This window comes from Erinaceus europaeus, chromosome 17 (assembly GCF_950295315.1).
Source record: "Erinaceus europaeus chromosome 17, mEriEur2.1, whole genome shotgun sequence".
In the NCBI taxonomy this organism is placed as follows: domain Eukaryota; kingdom Metazoa; phylum Chordata; class Mammalia; order Eulipotyphla; family Erinaceidae; genus Erinaceus; species Erinaceus europaeus.
In genome coordinates, this window is record NC_080178.1 from 2,454,944 (window position 1) to 2,476,238 (window position 21,295).

A 21,295-nucleotide genomic window follows, 5' to 3' on the forward strand; every position below is an offset into this window, starting at 1 on the left:
CGTGTCTTGCGAGAAGCATCTCTGAAACGAAACGGCTGTTTGCTGGCTCCCGAGCTCGTGTTGCCATGAGGCAGATGCCGTGTGGCCCGGAGCAGTCACTGGGCCTCCCAGCTGAGTGCCAGGTTGCAGGGGCCACTGCTGGCTATTCTGTGCATGGCCTGAAGGAGCCTCCTTGCCGGGCTGGGACACAAAGCAGAAGTGCCAGGAGGGCAGAGGAAGTCAGGCATGGGGGGAATCAGGGAACTTGGGGAGAAAAAAGGGGATGTGGCTGGAGGTGAGGCAAGGCCAGCTCAGGACCAGGCGGGCCAGCGTCATGCCGCGTGACCGTCACCCTCGGGCCCGGCCCCCGGCCCCTGCCCCTCACCCCACCCGGGCCCCTCGTTGACGCCTCACTTGCTGGACTCTGCCCGAGGCCCCGGGAGGCCCAGTCCTCAAGGGCGAGCACGGGGGAGGCCGTGGATGCCCAGGGCTGTGGGACCCGCAGCCCCGGGGAGGGTGGCCTGAGGACGAGGACATGGCTGAGACAGGAGGCTGAGGCCAGGCCGTTTATTAGGCGCCGCAGGTCAGCGGTACAGGTAGTCGGCCTGGATGTTGGCCGCGATCTCCGCCTCCCACTTGTCTCCGTTGTTGAGCAGCTTTTCCTTGTTGTACAGCAGCTCCTCGTGCGTCTCGGTGGAGAACTCAAAGTTGGGGCCCTGCGGGGTGGCTGCGAGTCAGGCCCCCGCCACCTGGGACGCCCAGCCCCGTCCCGCCCGGCCGCCCGCAGCACCTCCACGATGGCGTCCACCGGGCAGGCCTCCTGGCAGAAGCCGCAGTAGATGCACTTGGTCATGTCGATGTCATAGCGCGTGGTCCGGCGGCTGCCGTCGGCCCGCGGCTCTGCCTCGATGGTGATGGCCTGGGGGCGCACAGGGCACTGGCACCAGCGGGCATGGACCTGGGGCGCCCCCACCCATGCCAGCTTCGGGACGTGCTTCACAGAGGTGGCAGAGGCCTTTCCAGGGCCGGAGCCTAACACCGGCCAACAGCTTCACCGATGTTACATTTTGCCGCGAGAGCAGAGTACCACTGAGCGATGGGACACAGTGGTGCTGGGCCACACCCGGAGCCCTTGGGTGTGCTGGCCCTGAGCTCTCACTGGGCATTCCTCCCGGCAGCCTCACCTCTCTCTGCCTCTGTTTACCCCGTGAAGATGGGGCCCCTCCCCGTGCCTCAGTTTACCCCGAGAAAGTAGGGGCCGTCAACATCTCCAGCTCTGGGGTTGCTGCAAGGCTCAGGCCGGGCTGGCCTGGTCCCTGGGCACCGTGCCAGGAGGGGCGGGGGCGGAGGGGGGGGAGCTGTGCTGAAAGGGAGACATTTCCACGTGGACACGGTGACCGCTGGCAGGGGGCTAGGCACGTGGAACGCGGGGGACCCCCGAGACCAGAACTGAAGGTGGCGGCAGAGGCAGAGTGGGGGTGGAGGGGGCAGCATGCAGACGCAGGGTCCCCGCGGCCCCTCCTCACCTGTGCAGGGCAGATGGCCTCACAGAGCTTGCAGGCGATGCAGCGCTCCTCCCCCGACGGGTACCTGCGCAGTGCGTGCTCCCCGCGGAAGCGCGGGCTCAGGGGGCCTTTCTCAAACGGGTAGTTGATGGTGGCCGGCTCCCGGAACATGTAGCTCAGCGTCATGCCCAGGCCTGCGCGAGCGGGTGCAGGAGCCTTGCCACCCTGCCTCACCCAAGCCTGCGCCACCCGGGGCCCCGGCCACCCGGGGCCCACCCCCCAGCCCACCTCGGATCAGCTCCGACCACAGCAGGGTCTGGGCCGCCCGGTCAGTCACCGACTTCATGTCCATTGGCGTCTCCTGCACGTTCACGAGCTCTGCGAGGGAGGGAGGGAGGTGGCGGGCTGGGCTGAGAGGCCCAAGCACCCCGCGCCCGAGAGACAGCTATGTGGCCTGGGGTCTCGGGCCTGGAAGTCCAAGGGCAGGGCGGCCGGGGTCCGGGGTCGGGGTGGGCTGCCAGAGAGAAGCTGAGCACCGTCCCCCCACCGCGCCCAACTCACTGTAGGTCGCTGCCGCTGGGCTGCAATGGAGACTCTGGGCACCTGCAGTGAGGAGGGGATGACACTGTAGCCGGGATCCCACACGCAGCCCCCCGCCCCCCAGCCCTGCCTACCTGGGCGAGAGGCCCGGGCCAGGGTGCGGAGCGGCGCCCAGGTGGTCGCGGGGGTCAGACAGCGCGCCTGCGGGCACAGGGAGAGGCGGTCACACGCCACCCACCCGGCAGCAGGGTCTCCGTCCCCCTGCTCCTCCCCCGGCCCCGCTCACCGCCATCCTTCTGGGAGCTGCGGGAAGGCGTCCTCGGTCCGGGCCTGGCAGCCCTCGGCCCTCTGACTCTGAGCGAAGGTTCAGGCAGCACCTGCGGACCCGGCGCCGGTCGTCTCACCCCAGAGAGACCTTCGTGGGCTGTGCGTCCACTGCGTGGCCCGGGGCGAGCGGGGCCTCGGGGCAGCTCTGCCTCCCAGGTGCCGTGGGCTCCCCTCCTCCCTGCCCGCCCCGCCTCCATTCCCACCTCCATATCTGACCCCAGAGGCACCAGGCACCACCACCAGGCAGCCGGCGGGACTGACCCGGCGCAGGAGGACCTGCAGGTGCCTGTGATGCTACAGGGGAGGCGGCCTCCCCTCCCTTCCTCGACCCCCGATCCCGCTGCTGGGAGCCCCGGAGGTGTGCGGGCCCTGCCCGACCCCCGATCCCGCTGCTGGGAGACCCCGGAGGTGTGCGGGCCCTGCCCGACCCCCGATCCCGCTGCTGGGAGCCCCGGAGGTGTGCGGGCCCTGCCCGACCCCCGATCCCGCTGCTGGGAGCCCCGGAGGTGTGCGGGCCCTGCCCGACCCCCGATCCCGCTGCTGGGAGCCCCCGGAGGTGTGCGGGCCCTGCCCGACCCCCGATCCCGCTGCTGGGAGCCCCCGGAGGTGTGCGGGAGCCCTGGGCTCGGTCCCGCCGGCAGTGACCTTGGCGGGAGAGGCCGCCCGCGTGCGGGGACTTCCACGTGGGCAGGGCCTGACCCTTGGTCGCACGCAGGGACCCGGTGACCTGTGACCTCTGACCGGACAGGGCGCGGGAGCCCGAACTGGAAGGGCCCCCCCCCCCCCGACCCTTCCGTGAACTCTGACCCCAAGTAGGCGGAGCGCATGCGCACTGCGGCTGCCGGCCGCCGCCGCGCTCAAGGACACAGCGGCCGGGGGTCCGAGCGCGCGGAGAGCAGCACGCACAGAGGCGACGGGGCGCGGAAAGGGGGTGCACCACACCGCCGCCTCTGCGACCAAGAGCGGCCGGGACCCGGAGACCCCCGACACCCACCTCGAAGCGCCGCCGCCGCTGCCGGAGCCGCGAGCCTGTGCGCCGAGAGGCGGGGCTTGCGCTTTTGGGCGCTGCCATTGGGCTAGCCAGCTTCGCCTTTTCCGCCCCGGAACTCCACGCCGGGACCTGATTGGCCAGCGCTGGTGCCGGAGGAGGCGGGGTCCCGAGATCTCTTTTCGATGATTGGCTAGGAGGCAGCCACGTTAGCTTGGAGCGACCAATGGGCGAGGCGGAGAGATAACGCCGCGGCGCTGGCTGCTGCCCGGGTGGCTCTGCTCGCACCGTGCAGGTGCCGGCTGGGGGCGCGGCCACAGCGCCGGGCGGCTGGAAAGCCTTTCTTCTGCGTTTTGAAAACCAGAACTCCGTTAAAAAAATATTAAAAAATATTTAACTCCCTTAAAAAATATTCAAAAATGAGGACCTAGTGAGGGTTGTATTATATGGAAAACTGGGGAAATAAAAATAAATAAATGAAATAAAATAAATAAAATAAATAAATAATAGATAAATAATAATAAATAATAATAAATAAATAATAAATAAAATAAATAAATAAATAAATAAAAATGAAATAAAAATAAATAAATGAAATCTTAAAAAATATATTTCTTATGGTCTTTAAATTTTATTTTATTTTTTTAAATTTATTTCTTTATTGGGGAATTAATGTTTTACATTCAACAGTAAATACAATAGTTTGTACATGCATAACATTCCCCAGTTTCCCATTTAACAATACAACCCCCACTGTGTCATTGATCATCCTTCATGGACCTGTATTCTCCCCACCCACCCACCCCAGAGTCTTTTACTTGGGTGCAATACGCCAATTCCATTTCAGGTTCTACTTGTGTTTTCTTTTCTGATCTTGTTTTTCAACTTCGGCCTGAGAGTGAGATCATCCCGTATTCATCCTTCTGTTTCTGACTTATTTCACTCAACATGATTTTTTCAAGGTCCATCCAAGATCGCCTGAAAATGGTGAAGTCACCATTTTTTACAGCTGAGTAGTATTCCATTGTGTATATAGACCACAACTTGCTCAGCCACTCATCTGTTGTTGGACACCTGGGTTGCTTCCAGGTTTTGGCTATTACAGATTGTGCTGCCAAGAACATATGTGTACACAGATCTTTTTGGATGGGTGTGTTGGGTTCCTTAGGATCTATCCCCAGGAGAGGAATTGCAGGGCCATAGGGTAGGTCCATTTCTAGCCTTCTGAGAGTTCTCCAGACTGTTCTCCACAGAGGTTGGACCAATTGACATTCCCACCAGCAGTGTAGGAGGGTTCCTTTGACCCCACAACCGCTCCAGCATTTGCTGCTGTTACCTTTTCTGATGTCTGATGTATGGCATTCTCACAGGAGTGAAGTGATATCTCATTGTTGTCTTTATTTGCATTTCTCTGACAATCAGAGACTTGGAGCATTTTTTCATGTGTTTCTTGGCCTTTTGGATCTCTTCTGTGGTGAATATTCTGTCCAAGTCCTCCTGCGCTTAACCCGCTGCGCCACCACCTGACTCCGGATAAATGAGCTTTGTTTGTTTGTTTGTAGCCTCCAGAGTAACTGCTCTGGGGCTCTGTGCTGGCACTGCGAATCCACTGCTCCTGTGGCCGCTTTTTTTCCTTTTTGTTTTTTTATTGGATAGGACAGAAAGAGATTGAGAGAGGAGAGATAGATAAAGAGGGAGAGATAAAGATAGTCACCTGCAGACCTGCTTTGTCATTTGTGAAGCATCTACCCCCCTCCCGCCCACCCACACACAATGCAGGTGGGGAGCCCGGGGCTCAAACCCAGATCCTTGCGCAGGTCCTTGTGCTTAGTACTGTGTGCGCTTAACCGGGAGCGCCACCATCGGGCCCCGTATAAATCTTTTATTTTTTCAATTTTTTTATATTTATTTATTTGTTTTCCCTTTTGTTGCCCTTGTTTTTTATTGTTGTAGTTATTATTGTTGTGGTTATTGATGTCGTTGTTGCATAGGACAGAGAGAAATGGAGAGAGGAGGGGAAGACAGAGGGGGAGAGAAAGACAGACACCTGCAGACCTGCTTCACCGCCTGTGAAGCGACCCCCCTGCAGGTGGGGAGCCGGGGGCTCGAACCGGGATCCTTATGCCGGTCCTTGTGCTTTGCGCCACCTGCGCTTAACCTGCTGCGCTACCGCCCGACTCCCTGTATAAATCTTTTAACTTGGTGTAAACATTCAGGCCTGTGAAAAGGTGGAAGCAAAGGGTTACTGCAGGGCCCCAAGCCCTGTGGGTGGCTGGAGGTGACCCTGGGGTGTCAGGGAAGGGGGTTGCGAGCTGTGGGGAGGCCGTTGTGTGCACTGGGAGCTGATGGCCGCACCACTGCCGTGAGAACCCGACAAGCGCTCTCCTGTTGCAGGACGGTCCTCAGAGGGGCCTTGGAGGACAGAGGCACCGTGTCCAGTAGGTGAACTTGGACAGAGGGACCGTTCCACGGGGTGGGGCCCAGGAAAGCCAGTGGGGCAGACAGGTGAGTCCCCAGGGCCGAGTGAGGGTCAGGAGTGGCTCCGGGAGAGTGAGCCTGTGTGTCACCAGCCTGGCCGGGAAGGACCCCTGGGGACGGAGGATGGAGGTCCCCTCAGGTCCCCCCTCCACCCCCCATGACACGGGACGCCTGAGAGCCAGACATTCCTGTTTATTACCATCCAAAATGTATGCCTCCTCCATCTTGGTGCTGTGCCTGGGCTCGAACCCGGGGCCTCACTGATTGGAGCTGAGCCCCTCCCAGCCCTCACATCGGTCCTCAGGAGGTGGCAGTGGTCACAGAGGTCCCCCCACTTAGGGAGGGGGACAGGTCGCTGTGGCTGGGGGTGCGCCGTGCTCCCCGGGGAAGGGCCGGTCCTCCCGCCCATGCCCACCGTGGCGGCTCCCCCGGTCAGTGCCCCACAGCGCCGGGGGAGGCTCTCATGCGGGCTCAAAGCAGGGTGCAGCAGCCCCGGTCCTGTGTGGCCAGCAGCAGCAGCTGCAGGTTCCGCGGCGAGTAGGGTGGGTAGCGCAGGCTGTACACCTTCTCCAGCCCCGGGCGGCGCAGCAGGCAGGCACGATGATGCGAGAAGGTGTCAAAGGAGAAGCGGCCATGGTAGCGACCCATCCCGCTGGCACCTGCGAAGGGGCACGCGAGGCGTCTGGGCGGCCACGGACTCCAAGCTGGGGGTCCCCCGGGCGTATAAGGAGGGGGCTGGCACCCACCCTGCTCACGCTCCGGCAAGGCCGAGGTCCGTTCCCTGGCACTGCGGACCAGTTAGAAGGAGCCACCCCTGAGCCTGTGTGGGGGCAGCGGGCAGCGGCCGGCCGGGAGGGACCTACCCACTCCTCCGAAGGGCAGGCTGGCCAGGGTCAAGTGCATGAAGCCGTCGTTCCCACAGAAGCCCCCGCTGCTGGTCTGGGCCAGGACCTGCCGCACCACCTGCGGGAGACACAGCAGCGTGAGGCCCCGGCTATGGAGCGGGGCAGAGTGGGGTGGGGGGGTCACAGTGGTCAGCCCAGAGCCCCCGGCCCCTGGCGGCCCTTGCAGGATGCCCCGACTTGCCCGAAGGGGGTGGCAAGCTGTCGCCTGGGGACATGGAGAGAGCAAGGTAGGTAGGTGGCAGGTCGTCAGGGAGCTGTCCCGGGGGACGGACGGGATCTGTCTGTCTGTGGAGCCTCTGGGGCACAGAGAGGGAAAGAGCCCCCCCACACACACACACCGCAGGCAGAGTCCTTCCCGCAGGGGCCTGGGAGACTGAGCAACGAAAGCTCTGTGTGCAGCCCCCAGGTCAGGCCTGGCTTGTCTGGCAGTGGGAGTCCCCCCCCCCCCCGTGACCCCTCCCAGCTGGCAGTGCTGGAGTCTGTGACAGCAGAGGCCAGGGAGGGGAGCCAGGTGTCTGCAGGGGGCGTGTCAGGGCCCCTCTGCTGTGGGACTCCCCTTCCAAAAACATTTCTTTGTAAATGTAACTAGTCCATGGTCCTGGAGGTGGTGAGGTGGATGAAGCACTGGACCCTAAGACATTCAGTCCTGAGTTCGACTCCTGCATCATGTGTGCTAGAGGGATGTTCAGCCCCCCCCCCCCCGTCCTCGTCCTTTTTCTCTCATTTTAATAAGTAGAATACAGGGGGTCGGGCGGTGGCGCAGCAGGTTAAGCGCATGTGGCGCAAAGCTCAAGGACTGGCATAAGGATCCCGGTTCGAGCCCCCGGCTCCCCACCTGCAGGGGAGTTGCTTCACAGGTGGTGAAGCAGGTCTGCAGGTGTCTGTCTTTCTCTCCCCCCCGTCTTCCCCTCCTCTCCATTTCTCTCTGTCCTATCCAACAACGAACAACATCAACAATGGCAATAATAATAACCACAACGAGGCTACAACAACAAGGGCAACAAAAGGGGGGAAAATGGCCTCCAGGAGCGGTGGATTCGTGGTGCAGGCACCGAGCCCAGCAATAACCCTGGAGGCAAAAAAAACTAAGTAGAATACAGTTTTAAAATGAGTTTGATGGGAGTAGATAACATATGCCATGCAGAGACTCTAAAGTCCCAGATTCAATCCCCTGCACCCCCAGCAGCCAGGCCTGAGCAGTGCTCTGGGGGAAAAAAATTAACTAGGGTGGAGGAGTCAGCATATACGATTCTGCTGAGAGACTCTCCTGGCTGAGGTTCTGAGGTCCTAGCTGCAACCCCCAGAACCACCATAAGCCAGAGATGACCAGTGCTTGGTAAAATAATAACAGTAAATCATACAGGATGAGAGACAGGGAGGGAGAGAGAGAAACCACAGCACTACTTCAACACCCTCACAGCTGCCCCATGCATGCTGCTCCCATTCTGTGGCTGAGGACTCGGACCCGGGTCCTCACACGTGTTGAAGTGTGCGCTCTCCTGGGGGTGCCCTCTCCTGAGGTGACAGGCAGAGACAGCTCTGGCCTCCCTGGCCCTTTGTCCTCTGTGCAACCAGGCACCACTGAGAGTGGGGACTTTCTCCTCAAACAGAGACAGTCCCAGACCAGAGCCAGGACAATAAAGTCAACACTGGGACAGGAAGATGGTTCCGTGCAGCAGAGCACAGGACTTGCCCACCTGGGTCCCGCGTTCAGTGCCAGCACCACATATGCCGGGGCTGTGTGGTGCTCTGGACTCCTTCTTAAAATGACAGACGTGGGAGTTGGGTGGTAGCGCAGCGGGTTAAGCGCATGTGCCGCGAAGCGCAAGGACCGGCGTATGGATCCCAGTTCGAGCCCCCCCCCGGCTCCCCACCTGCAGGGGAGTCGCTTCACAGACGGTGAAGCAGGTCTGCAGGTGTCTGTCTTTCTCTCTCCCTCTCTGTCTTCCCCTCCTCTCTCCATTTCTCTCTGTCCTAACAATGATGATATCAATAACAACAATAACTACAACACCAATGAAAAACAACAAGGGCAACAAAAGGGAAAATAAATAAATAAATCTAAAAAAAACTGCACTGAAATAGGTCCTTCGCGTATGAAGTCCTGAACTTCCCCAAGCAGGGCTGCTCTAGGCCTCCCTCTCTCCCTCTCGTCACTCAGTAACAATCAACTAATTAATGAGCTGATAAAAATAAAAAATACATAAGAACGATTTTACAGCAAGAACAGCAGGGCCTTGGCCCCGGGCAGCCTCCGAGTGAGAGTGCCTGTAATGTTTAGTCCCTGGACCCCCAGGACTGCCTGCCCCAGCTCTCCGCACACCCACGGTCATTCCCAGAAGAGAAGCGTTTGCCCCGTGCTGCTGCTCCTGCAGGCATCTCATTGGAGACGACAGCAGGACACTAGGGGTCCACCACCCAGGGCAGGGGCACCCAGAGGCAGGACAGAGTGGGGTCCAGGGCTCTGTGAGACGGAACTGTCAGCAGACCAAGGAGTGGGGAGGGATGGACATGGAGCTGACAGAGATGGGATACGGGACCTGGGGGAGACCCCAGACCAGTCCACTGAAGGCTCAGGGCTATGGGGTCCCCACTGGGAGCTGGCTGCTCCCGGGAGGAAGGAGGGAACAGGGAGAAGAGGGCCACCACCCCGGGCACCTGTGTCTGCCCCTACTGGGGCACTCTGCCCAGGAAAAACAGCTGCCCTCCTGCCCACACCCACTGCCCTGTCCCCCAGCCCCTGCCGCCTCACCTGGCTGCGGTTGGAGAAGGCGTATAGCGCCAGGGGCTTCTCCCGCCGCCGGATGAAGGCGAGGGCCTCCTCCAGGCTGCCCACCGTCACGATGGGCAGGATGGGCCCGAAGATCTCCTCCTGCATCACCGGCTCTGTCTCCCGCACGTCCACCAGCACCGTGGGGGCTGCGGGCACAGGGCACTGAGCCGGGAGTGTCCCCTGCCAGGGGTCAAAGCCGCACAGGGCAGAGAGGCCTCCCAAGGAGTCAGAGGTTCCCCAGCCTGGAGGAGACTAGGAATGGGGGCTCAAAGGACCTGGGGGACCCTAAAGAGCTCCCTCCTGCCTTGTCCTGGCCCACGGCCCCCTCCACGCTGCCCCTGGCTCATCAGAAAGGTTACCATGTGCCATGCTGGGCCTCTGGAACGTTCTGCCCTGGGCTCCATGGGCTCCTCCCTCCCTCCCTCCCTCCCCTTCTTCTCTGCTCACATGTCACCTCCCTCAGAGGCCTGTGCTGGTTGACAGACAGATAGACAGACAGACAGAGCATCCCCACCCCCTCGTGCACACTCACCCACACACTCTACAAACACCCCACTGACTCTGTCCCTCGCCCTGCAGTATCTGTCTGTCTGTCCCTGGAGGGCATGTCCTGAGCTTGCAGGCGGTGTCCCTGAGCATGTTGACTGACAGAGGGGACACGGGCCCTGTGCGCTGTCCCCACTCACTGAACAGGGGGCCCACGGATGAGCGAGTGAATGTGTGAGCGAGTGAGTGAGTGAACGAATGAATGAGGGAGCGAGTGAGCGAGCAAGTGAGGGAAAGAATGGGAGAGGGAGGAAGGGAGGAAGAGGGAGTGAGTGAGTGACAGTAAATGATTGGGGGATGGGTAAGAGAGGGAGTGGATGAGTGACTGAGGGGGTGAATGAGTGAGTGAGGGGGTGAATGAATGAGAGAGAGAGAGAGAGAGAGAATGCATGGCTGAGGGCATGAAGGAGTGAGTGAGTGACAGCAAATGATTGGGAGATGGGTAAGAGGGAGTGGATGAGTGACTGAGGGGGTGACTGAGTGAGTGAGGGGGTGAATGAATGAGTGAGAGAGAGAGAGAGAGAGAGAATGCATGATTGAGGGCGTGAAGGAGTGAGTGAGTGACAGCAAATGATTGGGGGATGGGTAAGAGAGGGAGTGGATGAGTGACTGAGGGGGTGAATGAGTGAGTGAGGGTGTGAATGAGTGAGAGAGAGAGAGAGAGAGAGAGAGAGAGAATGCATGGCTGAGGGCATGAAGGAGTGAGTGAGGGGACCGGAAGGTTGGAGTCAGAGCCTGGAAGATGGGGTCTCCAGACCTGGGCGGGGTGTGGCGTCCCAGCTCAGTTGCCTGGTGACGGAGGAGCGTGGGGTCCCCACACCCGGCACCGGGCAGCAGGTGGGACTCACCGATGTAGAGGTCCCGCTCGTCACTCTGACCGCCGATGGCCACCCTGCCGCAGCCCAGCAGCCCCTGCAGCCGCTGGAAGTGCTTGAGGCTGCAGATGCGGCCCAGGCTGGCGGAGCCTCGGGGGTCCTCGCCGTAGAAGCGGCTGATGGCGCTCTGCAGTGCCGGCAGCAGGCGCTCTTGTGTGGCCGGGCTGCACAGCACGTAGTCAGGGGCCACGCACGTCTGGCCCGCGTTGAAGAAGCGGAAGAAGGCCACGCGGTTGGCCACCGTCTGGGGGTCGCAGTCTTCGTCCACGTAGCAAGGGTTCTTGCCCCCCAGCTCCAGCGTGACGGGCGTTAGGTGCTTGGCGGCTGCCATCATGACCAGCCTGCCCACGCGGGGGCTCCCTGGAGGCGGAGGGGGAGAACGGGGTGGTGGCGGAGGGCAGCCCTGCTCTTCCCCAGGACGTGGGCACCCACTCCTGCGGCCGGTCAGTTCCCATTGGGGTGGGACGGCTGCCACTGTCCCTTTCTCTGACTCCACGGGCCGCCTCGCGTCCGCCGTCTCTGCTGACCCTCACGGCAAAGGCAAGTGCAGCTGGGAGCCTGGACGCTGGGTCTCAGCTCTTCTGACCTGCGGCCTTACTGCCTGCTGCCTCATTTATTTTATTTTATTTTGCCTCCAGGGTTATCGCTGGGGCTCGGTGCCTGCACTAGGAATCCACTGCACCTGGAGGCCATTCTTCCCATTTTGTTACTTTTGTTTTTGCCGTTATTGTTACTACTGTTGTTGTTGTTGGATAGGACAGAGAGAAATGGAGAGAGGAAGGGAAGACAGAGAGGGGGAGAGAAAGACAGACACCTGCAGACCTGCTTCACCGCTTGTGAAGTGACCTGCCTGTAGGTGGGGATCCGGGGGCTTGAACTGTGATCCTTTCGCTGGTCTTTATGCTTTGCGCCATGTGCGCTTAACCCGCTGCGCTGCCGCCCGGCCCCGCAGCTCCCCCATTCTGACTCCCCTCCCCTCCCCTCTGTGCTCAGTCCTCCCTGTCTCCTAGGAGGTTCTGGGCTGCACACGCACTCCAGGGGACAGAGGCCACCTCAGAGACCACACCTGCCCATTCCTGCACGCCGCCCCCCATCACCTGTGTCCCGTCTCTCCAGCCATGGGAGGGCCGTGGGGTGTGGTGTGTGAAGCTATGGGGACAGTGGAGCCTATGGGTCCTGAGGCAGGAGCTGGGTGACCGTGGGAGGTGGGGGCTGACTGAGGGCTGAGGTGGCACAGACTCAGCCAACAGCCGGCAGCCGGGTACCCACGGCCGTGTGTCCCCCACTGTCCACCCCTCTCTCCCCGGCCCCAGCTCGGGAGGCCGTCAGCTCACCCGTGAAGAAGATGTAGTCGAACTTGCGCTCTAGCAACTGGCCAGTCTCCTCAGGGCCGCCCCGCACCACTGCGAAGCAGTCCTGCGGGGTGATGTGGAGATGCGGGGCCATGTGACTCCCGCCCCCCCCCCCCCCGGGCTTCAGGGGAGGGAGAGAGGGAGGGCAGCTTGCTCACCTGGTCCAGGTAGCGGGGCAGCACCTCGGCCAGGACCTTCTCTGTGCTCCTGCTGAACTCAGAGGGCTTGAGAACCACACAGTTCCCTGGAGAGGGAGGGAAGGGAGAGCCGGGGCGGGGTGGGAGTGGGGCTCTTGCCCCTCCGCCCTGTTCTGTGGCCAGGGGTGGGGAGAGGCCTGGCTCACCTGCGGCCAGGGCGCCCACCAGGGGCACCAGCGTCAGGTTCAGGGGGTAGTTCCAGGGCGAGATAACTAGCACCATACCGTAGGGCTCCTTCCTGATGAAGGCCGAGTCCAGCTGTGTGGCCTGGGGGCGACTGGGGGTGAGGCCGCCGCCCGCCCGCCTCCCCGCCTCCCCACAGCCTGGCCTGTCACCACCACCTTCAGGCTGGCTGCTCACCAGGTTCCGGGACACCGGCTGGTCCTTCATCCAGGCCCGCAGGCTGCGCAGTGCCAGGTCAATCTCGCTCTGTGCGATGCTCAGCTCAGACACCTCGGCCTCAAAGGACGGCTGGGGGCGGTCAGCAGGCCTTGTCCATGCCCGAGCTCCCTCACTCACTCATTCCGTCGGTTATTCATTCATACCCTCACTTACTCACTCACTCACTCATTCATGCCCTCACTCACTCACTCATTCATTCATTCCCAACCTCATTCATTCATTCATTCCCAACCTCATTCATTCATTCACATGCTCAGACATTTACTTACTCTCAGTCATTCATTCATGCTCCTCACTCACTCCCCCCAGTCACTTATCCCTCCCTCACTCACTCAGTCACCCCCTCAGTCACTCATCCACTCCCTCTCTTACCCATCCCCCAATCATTTACTGTCACTCACTCACTCCCTCTTCCTCCCTTCCTCCCTCTCCCATTCTTTCCCTCACTTGCTCGCTCACTCGCTCCCTCATTCGTTCACTCACTCACTCGCTCACACATTCACTTGCTCATCCGTGGGCCCCCTGTTCAGTGAGTGGGGACAGCGCACAGGGCCCGTGTCCCCTCTGTCAGTCAACATGCTCAGGGACACCGCCTGCAAGCTCAGGACATGCCCTCCAGGGACAGACAGACAGATACTGCAGGGCGAGGGACAGAGTCAGTGGGGTGTTTGTAGAGTGTGTGGGTGAGTGTGCACGAGGGGGTGGGGATGCTCTGTCTGTCTGTCTATCTGTCTGTCAACCAGCACAGGCCTCTGAGGGAGGTGACATGTGAGCAGAGAAGAAGGGGAGGGAGGGAGCCCATGGAGCCCAGGGCAGAACGTTCCAGAGGCCCAGCATGGCACATGGTAACCTTTCTGATGAGCCAGGGGCAGCGTGGAGGGGGCCGTGGGCCAGGACAAGGCAGGGGCGGGCTCGTTAAGGTCCATGCAGACTGTCCTCATGGCCCACAGGCTGAGGTCAGCCCACCAGGGGCCCGGGGACAGCAGTTGTGGGTGAACGGTGTCAGTTGCCCCAGCCAGGACCTGGGGTCACTGTCAGATCTCCAGGGCGGCCAGGAGGAGGCAGGAAACCTCAGTGGACAGTGTCCTGCTCTCTGAGTAGGTGCCTGGCTGCACCTGGGAGGAGAGACAGACCCCAAGACTTTGTCAGGGGCACCAGAGTGGATTGGCCTGCCAGAGAGAAGCCTGCGACTGGGGGAGGAAGGGGAGGGATGGAGAGAATGCATGAGGGAATGTGTGAAGGGGTGAATGAATGACTGGGAGAGCAAGTGAGCAAATGAGGGAAGGGAGACGGGTCACCTGGCCAGGGTGTCACGGCCAGCCAGGGCAGGGTGCTTGACCAAGATGGCTTCTGAGATTAGGTGCCTGGGGCCAGACTCCCTGTGAGCACCCAGGGCCCCGGGTCAGCTGTGGTCTGTCCCTCTGGGTCCCTGACATGGACACCGAGGCTGTGTGTCCTCAGGCAGAGCTCTGGCCAGGTGCCCAGGGTGGCTGGGAGGAGGCCGGGTCCCAGGAGGCAGAGGGAGTGAGGTAGGGAGGGACAGATGGTGGATTTTCTGCCCAGATGCTTCCTTTGTGGATCCCGGGGTTCCTGAGCCTGGAGGAGTCAGGATGGGGGTTGGGGGGAACCTGACCCAGGGAGGGAAGAGGATACTGGCTGACAGAGGCTCAAGGAGGTGCCTGGTGGGAGGCGGGAGCCAGCCCTTTCCCAGTCCCCATGCTGGTGTCGGCCCAGGGTGGCGGAACCAGGTGAGCTGGTGTCACGGGACACAGATAATTCCAGAAATGGCGCTCTGGGCTGGGGCCCCCTGATCTCCACTATTAGAGTGAGCAACCAGTCCACATGGTGCAGTGGCCAGGGCCCCGTGGACATGGGGGGCAGTGCACGAGCTGGGTGCCCCGGGGGGTCAGCAGCAGGGCACAGTCCAGGCCTCAAGGACAGAGGCCACTGGTCTTCCCTGCCCCTCGGTGCCCAGTGTGGTGTGGCCCCTCCCTGGACCTCATCTGTCACGGGTCCATGTCTCTCCTACCCCTCCAGCCCGTGTGGCTCCTGCACCCCCAGATAAAGCTACCCACCACCGTCCTGGCCCTGGCACCCCAGGGGGAGTCTGTGTCTGTGGCACAAGCTGTACAAGGTTCTGCTGACTCCCCAGCACTCAGACAGGACTTAGCACAGAGGGTGCTCAGGGTAGCTGCACGTGAGCACAGGAGGGAATAGGGTAGGGGGATGGATGGATGGATGGATAGATGGGAGGATGGATGGGTGGGAGGATGGATGGGTGGATAGATGGGAGGATGATGGGAGGATGGATGGGTGGATGGATGGGAAGATGGATGGATGGATGGATGGATGGATGGATGGGAGGATGGATGATGAATGGATGGGAGGATGGATGGGTGGGTGGATGGATGGATGGATGGATGGGAGGATGGATGGATGGGAGGATGGATGGATGGGTGGGTGGATGGATGGGAGGATGGATGGATGGGAGGATGGATGGGTGGATAGATGGGAGGATGGATGGGAGGATGGATGGTTGGATGGATGGGAGGATGGATGGATGGATGGATGGGAGGATGGATGGGTGGATAGATGGGAGGATGGATGGGAGGATGGATGGGTGGGTGAATGGATGGACAGGAGGATGGGTGGGAGGATGGATGGGTGGATAGATGGGAGGATGATGGGAGGGCGGGTGGTTGGATGGATGGGAGGATGGATGGGAGGATGGATGGATGGATGGATGGGAGGATGGATGGGTGGATGGATGGGAGGATGGATGGGTGGATGGATGGGATGATGGATGGGTGGATGGATGGGAGGATGGATAGATGAAAGGATGGATGAAAAGATGGATGATGGATGGATGGACAGATGATGGTTGGGTGGATGGATAGATGAAAGGAAAGATGGATGGATGGATGGATGGGAGGATGGATGGATGGATGGATGAATGGATGGATGGGAGGATGGATGGACAGATGATGGTCGGGTGGATGGACAGATGAAAGGAAAGATGGATGGATGGATGGATGGATGGATGATGGGTGGGTGGATGGATGGATGGTGGGAGGATGGTGGATAGGTGCAGAGAGCAGACTAAGCAGGGCAGCTTTCCCGGGCATGTGTCTGCTGTGTCCCCACCTTGTGCAGGTCCTGGGCCAGCGCCTCCTGAAGCAGCTGCTTGTTGTCTTTCAGGAAGCGGCTCAGGCCCTTGAGCTGCGAGGCCCGGAACTCAGCTGGCCGGGTGCGCCCTGAGCCGAAGGCCTCTCGCAGCCGCTGCAGCGTGTCTGCCAGGGTGTCCATCCTGGGGAGGGGAGGGCGGCATGGGTGGGGCTCCCCAGCTCAGGGGTCCTCCCAGCCCTCCCCACACACCAGGGCACTCCCTCTGCCAGCAGGGACCTTGGGTGACAGCTGGGCACGCTTGCTCCACGGTCCTGGGTGGGGCAGCTGGGCAGCCTCTTCCTCCAGCCCCCAGTTGTGCTCCTGCCTGGTCTGTACTCCACCCTCCTGGGGACCCCCGACCCCGGCCTGACCCCAGAAACCCAGAGGAGTCTACTGGGTGGATGGACAGTCCACCAAGGACAGAGCAGGGGTCCTGCTCCATCCCATGCCGCAGCCCCCAAGCACCACTGGAGTGAACCTGGTCTCCCAGAGAAACCGCCCGGTTTGGAGGGGCAGGGGAGTGTGGGTGCCAAGGGCCAGGGGAAGTGACACCTCCATGCTGTCCTCAATCAGGACAGGCAGGCCGGCAGAGGTTGTGACATGGTGACAGTCCCCTGGGCACCACCTGTTTACTCCGAGCTCATCTGTGGAACACTGTGACGCACTCAATCCTCAGCCGGGTGCCAGGGACCTGAGGGAGACCCTTTCCTCCAGCCCTGCCTGACTCTCTTCCCTTCAGGGCTCCACTTGACAGATGCCTCCTCCAGGCAGCCCACACAGATTACTCTCTCACACAACACTCCCTATCATACCCAAATTCGGTGTGTCACCTGCCTGGCTTCATCCTCACCACCTTCCCTGTTGCCCCAGCACCCCCTCCAGTGACTTAACACACCATGTGTGTCTCTGCCCCCCCCACATCATCTATCAGGGTGACAGTAAGAGCACCCCTCATGGGACAGTGTGTTATCAAGGGTCCTCTAAGGCTGCCAGCTGCTGTAAAGTCGTTGCTATGACCATGGGCTTCTGCTTTCTGGAAAGTTCCATGGTTCTGAGGACCTAGCCTCAGGGCTGCCTGCAGTGGGGGCTTTCATTTTTTTTAAATTCTTTTTTAAAATATTTATTTATTCCTTTTTGTTGCCCTTGTTATTGTTATTGATGTTGTTGTTGGATAGGACAGAGAGAAGTGGAGAGAGGAAGGGAAGACAGAGAGGGGGAGAGAAAGACAGACGCCTGCAGACCTGCTTCATCTCCTTGTGAAGCGACTCCCCTGCAGGTGGGGAGCTGGGGGCTATAACCCGGATCCTTATGCTGGTCCTTGCGCTTTGCGCCACCAGCACTTAACCCAGTGCGCTACCGCCGACTCCCAGTGGGGGCTTTCTTTTCTTTTTTTACTTTCTTTCCTTTTTATTTATTATTATCATTATATTATTATTATTATTATTCCTCCAGGGTTATTGCTGGGGCTTGGTACCCACACTAGGAATCCACTGCTCCTGGAGGCCATTTTGTTGCCCTGGTTGTTGTAGTTATTGTTATTGTTGCCATTGATGTCGTCGTTGGATAGGACAGAGAGACATGGAGAGAGGAGGGGAAGACAGAGAGGGGGAGAGAAAGACAGACACCTGCAGACCTGCTTCACCGCCTGGGAAGCGACTCCCCTGCAGGTGGGGAGCTGGGGGCTCGAACCGGGATCCTTATGCCGGTCCTTGTGCTTTGTCCCACGTGCACTTAACCCGCTGCGCCACCACCTGACCCCTGGAGGCTTTCTAGGACTCCTGGGGACATGCACTGGCCAGTACCAAGACTGGCAGTGCTGAGCCACCCACCCAACTACCCTGCCAAGTCACTCTCGCTTCTCTGCTTCAGTTTCCTGTGCTATCTGCCTGCACGCTGGAGGTAGTGGCTTGGGGGCAGGACAGGCCGCGACAGGCCAGGCCCTTTTCACTAAGTTCTCAGCAAATATTGACTCCTCTGTCCTCCAGGGTTGGTGGGAGGGGGTGGCTGCAAGTGATTTCCCTCCCCCACGCTGTCCTTTCATAAGAGTACAGCCACAGTACCCACAACATTGAAAAGAATGAGGCAGGAAACAAGCAACTCTGGGGAGGTGTGGAGGCTGGGGGGGCTGGGAGGTGTGGGGGCCATTCCAGCAGCCTCTCCTGGCAACATAGAAGCCAACAAACTCAACAGTGTCCCCTGCAGATGGGTCCCTGGGGTCCAGGCCCTGAGGGGCCACAGAGCTGGCCACCCCCCCAGGCAGACAGAGGAGCCTGAGATGGTTTCTTTCTGGGGTCTTTGGGGGGAGGGGAGGGACCCCGTGACCTCACAAGGGGACTGAGAAGTCACTGGGGATGCAGAGCCCTCCGGGTCACGTGGGGCATCGGGTAGGCCCCCACCCAGCATGTCATGCCCTCTGTCCCTGTCTCACCTGTGGGACTCACTGGTCAGCATAGCAGTCTGGCCAGGGCTCAGTGCCCTCTCATTGAGACAGGAGACCAGCACAGAGACGGCAAGGAGCTTGCTCGAGGACACACAGCACCCCAGCCCTTACCTGAGGCCCGTGGGGCGGGTGTGTGTGTGTTTATGGATGTAGAGAAGCTCTCCTGAGTCGCAGACCGACTGGGGCCGGTTGGGTGGGGGCTACTGGGGAAGCCGCATCAAGGGCCTCCCCCTCCTCAACTCCTCCTCTGACAGCCCTCACCCTGACACTCAGCTGGCACGAGAGCTGGCACAGGCCACCTCTGATCACAGGGCACACTGAGGGTCCCTGGGAACTCCCGCCAGGCTGCCAAAGAGGAGGCTGCCAGCCCTTCAGGTCCCCATACGCTGGGGGTGTGTCCCAGCTGTCCTGCCATCCCCGTCTCGCTGAGCAGAAACTCCTGGCCTACTTGTTGCTCTCTCTGTTTCTATTTGCGGGTCCCCAAGTCCAGTCACCTCACCTGTCACCTTACCTGGGATCTCCCTGACACCTCCAGAGTGAGTGGTAGCCCTCCCTTCCATGGGGGTCCTGGGGGGCTGGCGACCCACCATGACCCTTGCTGAGCCAGCCCCAGCCCGGGCCCCGGGGACATCCCCCACTCCCTGAGGCTGGCCCAGGCCTCCCTGGCCATAGGGGAAATACGCCCTTTCTCCTTCAGGGAAAGCAGAGCCCACCCCTACCCCCTCAACAAGAAAGAGCCCCCTTTATTCCCAGCACCCCACCTGCCCCTGCCCAGGAGGGGAGAGGTGTCCACCGGGTGCACAGAGGTGGGGGCACGCACGCAGCCACATGCAAACCGGGCCCCTCAGAGTCACCCCAGGGAGAAGAGTCCCCCTGGCCCAGCTCTGCTCGGACAGGCGGCCGCCGGCCTTTTTGTTTCCACTTGGGCAGGGAGAGGAAGTTTCTCCACCTTCCCCTTTGTCCCCAGACCATTGAGGGGCTGCGCTGGGTGTTACTGGTGGTGCCCCAGCTTTTGTGGGTGGTGGACACCCTGGACCTGGCCAGCTGGCCACTCTTACCCTGCTACTCTGCGTACCTGCACCTGTGGGGCTGCCAGGCTCCTGGAGTTCCCAAGCTGCGGCCGGCCAGCCCGCTGCTGTTATGTAACGTCCGGCGCTGGGCTGGTCCCTGGGCGGGGCTGCCCTGGCTCTGGGTTGACTTTGGATCCCTGCCTATTAGAGGCTGCAGACCCAGCCTGTGACTCACTGCCTCCCTTAGGCCGAGGTCCTCCGCTGGAGCGTGGGGCAGCCGGAGCCCAGAGAGGGTCAGCTCCAGGCCAGGGACACACAGCACTCAGTAGGTAGCACCTGGTGCTGGCTGGAGGTGCAGGAGCTGCCAGGAGAGTGGACCCAGGATCCCAGGCTGGGCTGGGATGCGATGGAGTAGGGTGGGGTGGGGGGACTGGAGCCTGAAGTAGTGCTCCCACCCTCTGCACACCCCCCAGATGAAGAGGTTAGGACACAAGCTGCTGGAGACCAGGCAGGCAATGGCACATGGGGAAACTGAGGCCCAGAGAGGGCACAGGGCTTGCTCACAGAGGGCACGGGGGGCAGGGTTGGCAGCCATGGTGGCAGCCTGGTGCTGTGGTGCTGAGGCTATGTCCTCTGCCACCTTCTGGGGACTAGTACCACCATCTTAGGGGGGTCCGGCTCTGCGGGGAACAGCACTGGGGTCCTCTGCTTGCCCCCTCCAGACTGCCTCCCTGGAGCCAGCACCCAGGGCTCCCACAGCTGCTGTGCCATCGACAGCTGACTGGATTACAGGTGTGCCCTGGGCTGGTCCCCTGTGCCCGCCACCGAGCCCAGGTGTACCTGGGATCCTGGCCCCGGGGCCTCTGGGCCGGCTGCCACCTCACCTGGGAGACACCCCCTGTGCCCTGCCCCCTGCCCTCAGCCTACCTGGCGGGCTGGCTGGGTCCCCCAGGCGTGGGCCAGCGGCCTGGAGGGTCTGCCGAGGGTGGCTGTCCGGATGGAGCCCCCGCTGCCCGTCACGTGGCTTGGCATGTGACAGCTCTGTCTGACTCCTGGAGCCCTGCCAGGCCAGGTGGTGACAGGGACGCGGCTGGGAGGCAGGCGGGGCTGGATGGAGGCTGGGCCACGCACCTTCCGGCACCAAGATGCCCAGAGATGGGCCATCACTGGCCTGGGGCAGCACAGCAAAGGACCCCACTTGGGCAGGTATCGGCTGGGGTCTGCAGGATCCTAAGGGGCCCCTCCCTGGCCAGCCCCCCCCTGAACTTCATGAGTGGGGAACAGCCTGGGAGGAGGCCCTCAGAGACTCTCACTCAGCGCAGGGGTTCTAACCTGCGCTGGGAGGGAAGCTCCCTCAGCCTGAGGAGAGCTTGGCTGGGTGCTTCTTGCTAATCTTCATGATCCCAGGTGTCTCAGTGGGCTTGAGGGCTGCATCTCTGTTACCCCGACAATGATGGGGTGTGTCCGTCCCGTGTCACCTTATGCCAAGTCTGGTGGATGGCAGGCTGCCCTGAATCTCTGGGAAAAAAATGTCAGTTTGGGGGGCCAGGCAGTGGTGCAGCGGGTTAAGCGCACATGGCGTGAAGCACAAGGACCAGTGCAGGGATCCCAGTTGGAGCCCCCGGCTCCTCACCTGCTGGGGGGTCGCTTCACAGGTGGTGAAGCAGGTCTACAGATGTCTGTCTTTCTCTCCCCCTCTCTGTCTCTTGGTGGCGGGCACAGGGGACCAGCCCAGGGTACACCTGTAATCCAGTCAGCTGTCTATGACACAGCAGCTGTGGGAGCCCTGGGTGCTGGCTCCAGAGAGGCAGGC

The 21,295-nt window shown here is 61.0% G+C and overlaps 2 protein-coding genes across 7 annotated transcripts; both read right to left on the minus strand.

The window, feature by feature from the left end:
• Window positions 1-530: 530 nt before the first annotated feature.
• Window positions 531-3,544, minus strand: NDUFS8 (NADH:ubiquinone oxidoreductase core subunit S8). 3 transcript variants are annotated; one of them, XM_016186217.2, is made up of 8 exons: window positions 3,346-3,544; window positions 2,311-2,401; window positions 2,159-2,225; window positions 2,046-2,087; window positions 1,773-1,862; window positions 1,506-1,678; window positions 770-898; window positions 531-695 (listed from the first exon to the last, which is right to left on the minus strand). In XM_016186217.2, the coding sequence occupies exons 2-8, from the start codon at window positions 2,314-2,316 to the stop codon at window positions 564-566; spliced, it is 639 nt and encodes a 212-aa protein (XP_016041703.1). In that variant the 5' UTR covers window positions 2,317-2,401; window positions 3,346-3,544; the 3' UTR covers window positions 531-563. The 3 variants fall into 3 exon arrangements, with proteins under 3 accessions (XP_016041703.1, XP_016041701.1, XP_016041702.1); XM_016186215.1 differs by lacking the exon at window positions 3,346-3,544 and adding an exon at window positions 3,159-3,193; XM_016186216.2 differs by lacking the exon at window positions 3,346-3,544 and adding an exon at window positions 2,997-3,141.
• Window positions 3,545-5,993: 2,449 nt separating this feature from the next.
• On the minus strand, window positions 5,994-21,268 carry ALDH3B1 (aldehyde dehydrogenase 3 family member B1). Of its 4 annotated transcripts, XM_060175923.1 has the most exons (12): window positions 21,116-21,268; window positions 20,815-21,000; window positions 20,410-20,613; window positions 16,012-16,174; window positions 12,826-12,936; window positions 12,612-12,732; window positions 12,427-12,512; window positions 12,251-12,332; window positions 10,890-11,276; window positions 9,475-9,641; window positions 6,681-6,780; window positions 5,994-6,476 (listed from the first exon to the last, which is right to left on the minus strand). In XM_060175923.1, exons 4-12 carry the CDS (start codon window positions 16,171-16,173, stop codon window positions 6,289-6,291), a joined length of 1,404 nt encoding a protein of 467 aa, XP_060031906.1. In that variant the 5' UTR covers window position 16,174; window positions 20,410-20,613; window positions 20,815-21,000; window positions 21,116-21,268; the 3' UTR covers window positions 5,994-6,288. The 4 variants fall into 4 exon arrangements, with proteins under 4 accessions (XP_060031906.1, XP_060031907.1, XP_007518740.1 ...); XM_060175924.1 differs by lacking the exons at window positions 20,815-21,000; window positions 21,116-21,268 and having other exon boundaries at window positions 20,410-20,630; XM_007518678.3 differs by lacking the exons at window positions 20,410-20,613; window positions 20,815-21,000; window positions 21,116-21,268 and adding an exon at window positions 19,548-19,663.
• Between the last annotated feature and the right edge of the window lie 27 nt (window positions 21,269-21,295).

Excerpts from the sequence above, each read along its gene's own strand:
- NDUFS8 (XM_016186215.1), bottom strand. The coding sequence starts at position 3,178 with ATGCGCTCCGCCTACTTGGG. Across the intron at positions 2,226-2,310 it reads CAGCTCCCAGAAGGATGGCG|GCGCGCTGTCTGACCCCCGC; the intron begins GTGAGCGGGGCC and ends CTGTGCCCGCAG. Across the intron at positions 2,088-2,158 it reads GGCCCGGGCCTCTCGCCCAG|GTGCCCAGAGTCTCCATTGC; the intron begins GTAGGCAGGGCT and ends TCCTCACTGCAG.
- ALDH3B1 (XM_060175923.1), bottom strand. The coding sequence starts at position 16,173 with ATGGACACCCTGGCAGACACGCTGCAGCGGCTGCGAGAGGCCTTCGGC. Across the intron at positions 11,277-12,250 it reads CGACTACATCTTCTTCACGG|GGAGCCCCCGCGTGGGCAGG; the intron begins GTGAGCTGACGG and ends CTCCGCCTCCAG. Across the intron at positions 6,477-6,680 it reads CCTGCCCTTCGGAGGAGTGG|GTGCCAGCGGGATGGGTCGC; the intron begins GTAGGTCCCTCC and ends GCCCCTTCGCAG.